The following is a 9,907-nucleotide window of genomic DNA, read 5'->3' on the forward strand; positions in this document are numbered from 1 at the left end:
ACAGCAGAGAATCTGTAGTAAAATGTTAGTTCTCTCTGTACATGTTATGAAATTTAGTATAATCTTCACTATGTCTTAACGATAACATGTAGAGTTTCATACTTGCTTACTAAAATGTTTTAATTTCCTATTATCCGAAATCTCCATTTTTAATAAAATAACCAAGCTAGAGATAGTATATTGCTATTAGTTCAACAACTTCCAACTCCATTTAAAAGTAGCATTTAAGAACAGATCATCTGTAAATCTTTTCTAAAAACATGCATTTAAACTTTAAAATCAAATGTTATTTTGTTAGCAAAACAAAAATATAAATTCCAACCTATAAATTTGAAAAAAAAAATGGATATCATAATTGTAAAAACTTTTAAGAAATTTTAAAATGAATTTAACTTTAGTGCAGGAAGTGCTTTGAAATCAAAGCAGTTTCCTTCCAGACATCCAGTTTACAAATCAATTGTCATTTCTGAATACTACCACAGGATCTCTCCTCCCACAGCGCCCTGGCAATGCTACTATCTTAGCAACTAAAGCTGCCATTCATCTCTTATTGAGAAGGTCAATAATTTCTTTTCTATATACTTTCTTTGGCCTAGATTTCCAAGCTTTCAAGAGTAAATAAGACTCTCCAACTTGTTTTGTTATTGAGACAAGGCAAGGAAAAGAAAAATACTTTCATGTCCCAAGAAATTTAAATAAGTGTAAGCTAAAGTAAATTACTAAAATGGATTTTGAAAGCATACAATTAAGTCAGACCTCTCTCTCACCACGATACTTTTTCATTGTATTCATTAAATGGAATTTAATTTTATCTGCTATTTTTATTCTAAACTCCATTACTTACATCTTAACGTTAATAGAAAATAGATGTGTCTATTCTAATATCTCTTAACTGAGTTCAGTTGTATTCACTTGCTAAGTAAACAGAACACAGGATTTTCCTCTATCACTTACTTTAGAAAGTTTGCACTAATTTAATACTCAGGCTATCAAATGGAAAGAAAGGAATACTCCATTTTTCCATTCCATTTTTACGTTAGCATTAATGATAGTTTTGCAGCTCTATTCTTGGAATGATTTGACATAATTCAAATGAATAACATAAAATGGATATTTAAACAAATAAAAATTACTCCTTGAAAAGGGGAAAACAGATTTCAGGACAAAACATAAGGAAAGTGAATAAATAAAACAGATGGCACAAATTATTTCTGTGTTGGTCTCACTTTCTATTTCCAACACTCTTTTCTAGCTTCACATGTTTCAAATTATATGGGAGCACAATTTCAATGAATACAAATCACCACCATCACCTCCACCAACCAAAACTGCTTAAAAAGCCAAGAAGAAAGTTAATCCGTTAATATACAATAAAAATAATTTCAAAACTCACCAAAATAATAATCTTTCATAGGCACATTTTCTATGTTGTTCAATTAAAATGATGGTAAATTAGTGACACAGATGCTCACCAAAAGCAACCAGTTCTAAACATTTATTCAGCGTCCAACCTGGTAAAACTTGTTTGATTCACAATAAGAAGAAAAGGAGAAGCAGCATATGGTCTCAAAAGGCTCCAAGCATCCAGAGCGGCCCTGCAGGCTCGCAGTCTGAGACACCCTTGGTTTTGGCAGTTGCTAAAGACCGCTCTGCAGTCACAGGAACTTAAAAATTCTCATTAATTTACATTGAGGGCTATGTTTATACTAATAATCCATATCGCATGTTTAATATTGTACAGTCTCCTACTTTTAGAATTACCATTAGAACAAATAAAGTCAGATATAGTTAGTTTTAATCAGGCTGGGTGTCTGGTTGAGTGTAGATCTATTTCTGTTTCATAAAATATTTTGGTCATCCTCAGAATGTATCTTCCCTGTTAGCTTTTTTTGAAAAGTTTTCTATATTATATGATGACTAACTTCTGAAAGCCAAGAGATGACTCACTTGAGAATCATCATTACAATTATTACAGGTTTATAAATGTCAATACGTCCTAAGGACACAGTCTAGTTCCCTTGAAGGTCTAACAAAAGTTTACTCTCTGAGATACGGGAGACATGTTTGTCCTATCAGTAAAACATTCAGAAGCCAGCTTTTGTAGCTTTTTTCCTGCTTAATCTCACCTACATATAAACATGACTTTCAGAAATTTTAACCTGAAGTGACATCTATCTAGATTTTTAATCTTCAAATTCAGAGTGTCTTACTGTAATAGGCAACATTCTGAATGAAGTATGACATTTTGACATGGGAAAAAATGGCTGTACTCTTTGATGAGTCAAATGACAAAAGCTATCAGCTGGCTTAAATAATACATAAAGATACTATATAATATATGCAAATACCACACCAGAGATAGCAGATGTCGACTTAAGTACCAAGTTTCAAAGGCTATACCGACAACACCTCTCTTAGTGAATCAATGCTGCACTTCATTCACTCTTTTAGAATTTACTTTGTTCATGTATATCCCAGAAAACATCCAGGGTGCTGAGTATACAACAGTGAAAATGGCAAGTCCAGTACCTTTGTTTTTAGAGAGCTTACAATCTAGATACAGATGCAGACAAGTCAATAAACAACAGTATGACCTGTTTATATGGCAGAGAATACAGGTTGCTACCAGGGCACATACATTTCCACGCACATTATGGCAATTTGTTTTTTCCAAGAAAAGACCTAATTACACCATCATCACTGTAATAATAACTACTGCCACCGTCACCATTTACCAGCCACGATCTACTGACCTCAAGTTATAGTCCCAGTTCTATGCCAGATTCTACCTATACATCATCTTTAGCCCTTACTACAACTTTGCAAGAAAGGTAATATTACATTTTGGAGGAGAGAAAAACCAACAGTTGGCTGTGACAGGCAGCTGCATACTCCGAGCCAGCCTGGCACTAGCACACAGGCCAGTCTTTTCTACTCTAGATGAAAATTTTCACAGTGCGCCAATTACCAGACAGTGTCTGTGGCCCTGACAACTGCACGACAAGTCTGAGCACAGACAAAAACAACAACACTGTGCAAACACAAAAGCCACCATGGAAGCAGCCCCATGGAGAGAGCCCCATGGTGAGAAACTCAGGCCTCACGCCAGCAGGCAGCACGGAGTAGCCACCTGTGCCAGAGCCATCACAGTGACCTCCAGCCTCAATCAAACCTTCAGCAGCTGCAGCCCGGCTGACATCTGAATTGTGAAATTATGAAACCCCCAAACAGATGCACCCCGTTCAAAGGCTTCTGAATTCCGGGCCCACAGAAATTGTGTGAGATAGTGCAGTCTTATCACTTGCTACACAGCAAGATGGTACTGTGTATTATTATTATTATTAATAACATATCACTGTGTGTCAACGAATGTGCATTTTTTCCAGTTAAAAATAGCATACCGCAGGTTGTAATTTCACTAATATTTTACTTTGAGAGTATTTTTGTAGTTCTTTTAACATGTTTTTAGTCACTTAAGTCGAACAGCTGAGCTCAATCAGAACACACCTTTATTAATTCATTCTTCCCCCAGATCACACTTTCCTTTAATTTGTTGAAAACAGCTACTCAAATCTAACATCAGGGTTTACCTGGAGTCAGTTTCCTGAATTCAAATCATACCTCACTGCTTCTTTGCACATCTAGAAGATTTCGGCTAACAGCAAAAGTATACAATCTGTTGTATTGAATCTATTTTGTTTTTCAAATGATTCTATTGTCATTATCCTAGTAAGTTAATTTGCGTGGACTTGAGCTATGATATCTCCCCTCAGTGTGGAGCAGCTGCTGTCTACTCAGTTCTGATTAACCAGCTTGTTCCCTGAGCTTAGCAGGCAAAGATTTCAGTAGACCTACGAAGATTAGGGGACTCACCATTACATGGTCACTCTTGTTTCCAAGCTCTCCCATCTAATCTTCCAAATGTTCTGCCTATTTCAATTCTGTCCTTTGACACACAAATTCAGTCAGGCTTGTGATTTTTGCCACCCAAGCTATGTGTGTTCTTGGGAATATACTGCCAAAGGTACAGCAAATCTCCACCACTTCCCAGATCCGTCTTCAAAGATTCATTAGTTTTGTCAGTGTTTTTGTTGGGCTCTGAGTTTCTCAAAGCCCTAGACCGAGTTTATTCTCAAATCATCAGCCCTTCCGTAGCTCTCCTGTTTTCAGAATGTTCTTTCAATTTCCTTCTGCTTTGATCTCTGACCTCTGTCATCACCACAAGCATATAATTTTCTATTCCCAGATCTAAGGGGATAAGCATATAGTTTTCTATCCCCAGATCTAAAGGAGCTTGGGGCTCTTCAACCAGAAAGCCTTAAGTCCCAGTTCTAACCAGATCAGCTAACAATCCTTCATCAGCAAACCCATTGCATGTTTCTGCCTTCCTCTGATCATCTTCCAGAATCACCTGGCAGTTTCTTTAGTAATAAGGCCAGTGTTCATCTGATATCTCTTCTTTACTGCCACTATGTGAAATCTCCCTGGACTATTTAAATAACCTCCTAGCTCATCTCTGCTCTTATGACCTAGTTTCTGCTCTTACCTTCAGAGAGCCTCCTCTTCTCACAAAGGCAAAACACAGGTCACGCATCTCATTCCCACACAAAACCCTCAAAGAGCTTTCCAATTAACTCAGAGCAAAAAAATCAAGCCTTTAGTTAGACCATCAGGTCTACCTCAACTTGCTCCAGATCACCACTCCAACCTCTTATTATCTCTTATCGTTCTTACCTGCACCACTCTGCTCTGTTCCCAACACACCCAGCCGGCTCCCTGTCTTTCTTCAAGTCTCTGTTCAAGTTTTGTTAGAGGCTCCTCCATCATCCTATTGAAAATCTTCTGCCACACCATCATTTTTCACTTCCCTTTTCCTGACCTGCCTTTCTTAACTGCATTTATTGCCACATGATGTATGTGTGTAGAGACCTCATTTAGTTCATTACATCTCCACTACTCAAAATAAAACCGAAGTTCCATATGGGCAGAAGTTAGTGTATTCAATCTCTAAAGTGTAGGGCCTGGAACAATAGCAGGTAGAAAGTGGTTAATAAACTTTAGTCAAGGAATAAGTTAAATGCTATTAATTTGTTAGGCATGACTCTTAACCCTTTCTAGGTATTAATTTATGTAGTACCTGATACTACCCATCAAGTAGATACTATCATAACCACCCTTTGCAGATAAGGAATTGAGGTGCCAAGACTTGAAGTCCAAGTTAAGAAAACAAAAAAGTGGTGGAACCAGCACTTGAACCCAGATTATCTATCTGTCTAAGTCCAGTCAGTCATGCTGGGGGCTACCCAGGAAAACATCACAGGCTGGAAAACCCAGTTCAAGACAGGTGCTGGCAGATGTGGATCCTAGTGAAGCCTCTCTTCTTGGCTTGCAGATGTTGCTTTCTCTGAGCCTACAGAGGTTTGCTCTGTGTGCATCCTCAGGACATCTCCTCTGCACTGGATAAGGGCTAAACCTCAGGGCCTCAGTGAACATCAATTACCTTCTTAAAGGTCTTTCCTCCAAATCAGTCACACTGTTGAGTCAGCGTTTCAACATGTGAATTTGGGGAGAAGGCACAATTCACTCCACAGGGTCCATATTATACCTTTTAAGTATATTTATTTCCAATGTTTTCCTCTTATTTTGGATTAAGTTTTTTTTTTTTTCTTTTCTTTAGAGATGAACAGTGAAGAAACTAGCAGGTCTGACCAGGCCTGAGGACCAGCTGGCAGGAGAAATCTACTCAAATGGTTACACTAAGGATTTTTCAGAAGCAATTTGGTCTCATAAACACCAAACGATTGTGCCAAACATCTGTGAGTGTACTTCACACACTGAGCAATAATTTGGTGCAGCACTGGGAATTGTTTATTTGTAGCTGTTCAAACAGAACCTACAGAAAAGCACACTTCTTGTAAGTCCCTGGTGGGAAATTTGTTCTCATTTCTTGCTCTTTAATTACATCATACACGCTTCCACCTCCGGGCATTGAGGCTCCCTATTCTTACTATCCCCCTCCAGACAGCTTCGTGATTCATTTTTCTCCCTATTTAGATTTTTCTTCCAGAGTCATCTCCATGAGGTCTTGCTGGAACAATCTATTTAAAACTGAAAACAGTGTTTTCTCCTATTTTCCTTTTCTACTTGATTTTTCCTCTGTAGCACTTTGCTATTTCATTGTCTACCTCTTTCCTTTAAAATGAAAGCAAGATGAAGAGAAATAATTTTGTTTTATTCACTGCTACTTCTAGGTCTTGAAAAGTGCTAGCAAACAGAAGACCTTCACTAAATGTCTGCTGTATGAATGAACTTCCACAAGGTCACAGGCATGGTTAGTAAGCGGCAGAACTGGAATTTGATCCCTAGGTGACTCAAGAGTTTAAAAATTTAACTGCTAAACTATACTGTAAATAATAGCTGACAATTCTCTATAACATACAAGTGTGGTCAAAGGATTCTAATGTTCTTCTCTAACAGACTTCATCTGGTAATGGGAAAAATGCCCATCATTACATAACATTTTATAAATGAAAATTACTATTTGTTGCAAGTATAAATTACAAAAACTCGCTGTTAATGCTGGATGCAGCTGACCATTTGTACAACTGAATATTTTGTAGAAGAAATTTGAAGGGCCAGAGTATTCAGAGATGGAAAAACTAGTCTAGATAAACGCATAATTGTTGTAAAGTTTTCCTAAAAGACACTAGCATTTTACTCCTATCCTAAGAGAACAAATAATATTTTATTCTTCACTTATTTACTTGCCAAACATTTCTTAGAAACCCACCATGACCAGACATTCTAGGTATTGGGGATTCAGCAGTGAATGGACAATTCTTTCCTTTTTAAAGGGGAAACAAGAAAAAACAAAACTATAGTGAGGCCATAAAAACATTGATTTGGATAATAAATGACTGTTGTAACTAATTACTGATAATTCAGATTTAATCATGGTGGTGAAGACCTGAGACTCTGGAATCAAATGACTCATGGTTGAATCTCCACTATAGCCTGTTGGCAAACGAACTCCTAAGGCTGAAATTTCACAACTAAAGGAAAACAGAACCCAACTTACAATGATGGTATAAAGATTAAAGGAGAAAATATGCAAGAGAACACAGTGTACTGTAGGGTAAATAATAGCAAATAACCCATTATTATGATTAGGACATGTGAGACAATCTAATTCTTCCACTGTTTTTAGTCCAGACAAACGCTATGAGAACTTCTTGAGCTTCCTACATAAAGGTAGTTTCCTCCCTTCTTTTTGGAAACTATCATGAGTTAATCATTTGTTTGTTCATTCATTCATGTATTCACTCAATGAATCTTCACTGCATTCAATGCATACCAAGTAGGGGCTGGGAGTAGATCAGTACCCAGGACAGACACTGTCTCTGCTCTTTCATTAGGTTGCCACATTATCCTAAGTGCTAGATATTATAAGCATGAATAAAGGGCTGCCTTACTTTTTAACAATAGTGACTTTAAAGAAAGTGATATTTATTAAGCTCTTTTATAGGCGGCCCCTCTGTGGTGCTTTGCATTCAGAGAATGCTCAATGAATAAAGCTCACTAGCAAGGGCAAGGCTGGAAAAGCATGGGAGAAAGCAGAAGGTCCAGGAGCTTGCTGAAGCCCCACATCGTTCTATGTCCAAAATAAACTTTAATAGAACTATGTTTCTTAAGAGATCAAACAAAAAAACTGGGAAAAAAAATGCACCGCACATAGTAGATACAGTGACACTATTTTCAAATGAGCTAATACAATAGATTTCAGCTCTTCACTACCAACACCCTAGTCCACAACATAGTCGTTTCTTTCCTGTATTACAGAAACTGTCTTCTAACTAGTCAATCAGCTTTTGCCCCTCTAATCTAGTCAAGTAACTTGCAGAGTCACCTTTTCCAATGTAAGATTATTTTTCGTTTGTAGGTCACTCCACAGAATGGTTCCAATGCCTGCGAACCCCTCCAGGGCCAGGAAACTCCACCACAGGTGCTGTGCACCATTCCGGCCAACCCCCGACTGCCCGGCTGCCCAGCACCCGCCTTGACTCACTAGAGCTTTTCCCCTGAACCCCTTAGGCTCTTGGAGGTTCACAGCTCCCCAAATCCCAGCCGGCTGGGGCCTTCTCAGGCTCGTGGCTGCCTATGTTAAAACAGCTCCTCAAAACAGACATCACACATGGGCTTTTTATTTTCTTCTTGGCTAAGGTCATCCTTTGAAATTATCCTTAGTTATTTCGTTATGTGCTGACTTATCTTCTATATATTGATATGGAACGTACTACCACTAGGAAAACACGGCCCCCGTTTCCATATATATATTTATATATCATATACAAATTTATGAGATATATTAAAATATAATATAAAATATATTTATATGAAGTATAAATATATACAATATTATCATATTACATATACTCGTGTGTGTGTGTGTGTGTGTATAATTACTAGGTGAATGAATGAATTCATTCATTCCCCGGCCTTGTTTCTTACTCTTTGAAAATGTGGGCATACACAAGCACCCAGAGATCAAAGATGGAGGCGTCCCGCCCTAGGACGAATCTACTGGCCCCGCCTCTGGCCGCCGCAGCAGCTCACCTGGTCCCCCTCGGTTCCTCAAGAGGGCGCGCTTCGCCTGCGAGACCTTCGTTCCGCCTTCCCGCCTGCCCCGCCCACCGGCCATTTACCTGAACCCCTCTCGCCTTCCACCAGGGGGCGCACTTCCGACGGCCCCGCCTCCGCCGCCGACCGCCTCAGCACCGCCAGTACGATCTCCGGCGGCAAGTTGATCATTTGCTCCCACACGGACTCGGTGTAGAAGTCTACCGTATGTGCATTGGAAATGAACAGGGCCTCCCTTAGGAACCGCACCAGCCCCTGTAACTTGGCATACAACGTGGATAGGTCCTGGGTCACAGGGAGCGGGCAAGAGGCCGCCATAACGCTCACCCTCCAAGGCTGTAGGTGGCGCAAATGTGGCCCCAAGAAAGGGGGGGTGGAAAGAGCCCAGGCCGGATAAGTAGAATCCAGATCGATAGCACAGGCCGGATAAGTAGAGCCCAGATCTGCACGCTAGTTGGGTGAGTGATTGCTTGGGCTTGATGACGTATTTTGACGGCGTCCTTTGTGGCTTTCTCGCGCCGGGGAAGGTATGGCATGGCGCCTGCGAGACCGGCAGCACGGTGGAGGCGGACGGGGACTTTTGGTACTAGCGGAGAAGATTCTCATGTCGGATCCAGGAATACAAAAGTAAAACAGAGGACGTGGCGACCTAACCATGCGCAGGCTTTCGTGGGGAGCATTCGCGAGGGTATGTGTAAAGGAAGGCTTTTACGAGTGCTCAGGCTTGTAAATTCGTGGGATACATGATCCATTGAAGCTCCGAAAAAAGATTTATGAATGAGATTCTTCCCTATTTAGAGCAGAGGAAGGCATTCCTAGAAGCCGTGGGTTTCTTAGTGTTGGTAACTTTTAGTCCTTGACAATCTGTTCAGAATCACTTTTCTCTGTATTTTTCTTCCTTGAAAATGTAGCAGAGACCATCTACGGGTCCGTCTGTGTATATACTAAGTATTTGAATTTGTGCGTGTATTACTTGAAAGATTGAAAGGGCCAAACCTTGGCTGATTACAAATACTCCAGAGCATTCCAGTCTGCTCTAACTGAACGTCTTTTCCTTAGCGTTGTATGTTTGTCCTTGTGCCTTGCGTTCTGTAAGAGGAATGTAAAACTCTTTTTAAGTTCAGAAAGGTAAACACTTTATTCTCTCTTTTGTGTTGAATCATTTTTCCAAAATCATTGTATAGAGTAGGACCCTCTTAAGTAAAAGAATGTATGAGGGCCCTCCATGGTGGCACAACGTGTTAAAGCACAGCACTAAGAAGCTAGAGCA

General features: G+C 39.6%; 2 protein-coding genes across 2 annotated transcripts in view; one reads left to right on the top strand and one right to left on the bottom strand.

Annotated features, from left to right (window-relative positions):
- The window catches only part of METTL25 (methyltransferase like 25), a 73,987-nt gene extending 64,997 nt beyond the window's left edge, over positions 1-8,990 (bottom strand). The window contains exon 1 of the mRNA XM_004675844.1: positions 8,703-8,990. Within this exon, the coding sequence (XP_004675901.1) occupies positions 8,703-8,955 (253 nt within the window). The 5' untranslated portion in view covers positions 8,956-8,990. The remainder of the gene's footprint in view (positions 1-8,702) is intronic.
- Positions 8,991-9,123: 133 nt separating this feature from the next.
- CCDC59 (coiled-coil domain containing 59) overlaps positions 9,124-9,907 on the top strand; it is a 7,109-nt gene continuing 6,325 nt past the window's right edge. Inside the window, exon 1 of the mRNA XM_012735143.1 lies at positions 9,124-9,363. Coding sequence (XP_012590597.1) covers positions 9,172-9,363 — 192 coding nt within the window. The 5' untranslated portion in view covers positions 9,124-9,171. The remainder of the gene's footprint in view (positions 9,364-9,907) is intronic.

Source organism: Condylura cristata, unplaced genomic scaffold (genome assembly GCF_000260355.1).
Source record: "Condylura cristata isolate star-nosed mole 26May11 unplaced genomic scaffold, ConCri1.0 scaffold00004, whole genome shotgun sequence".
NCBI classification, from domain to species: domain Eukaryota; kingdom Metazoa; phylum Chordata; class Mammalia; order Eulipotyphla; family Talpidae; genus Condylura; species Condylura cristata.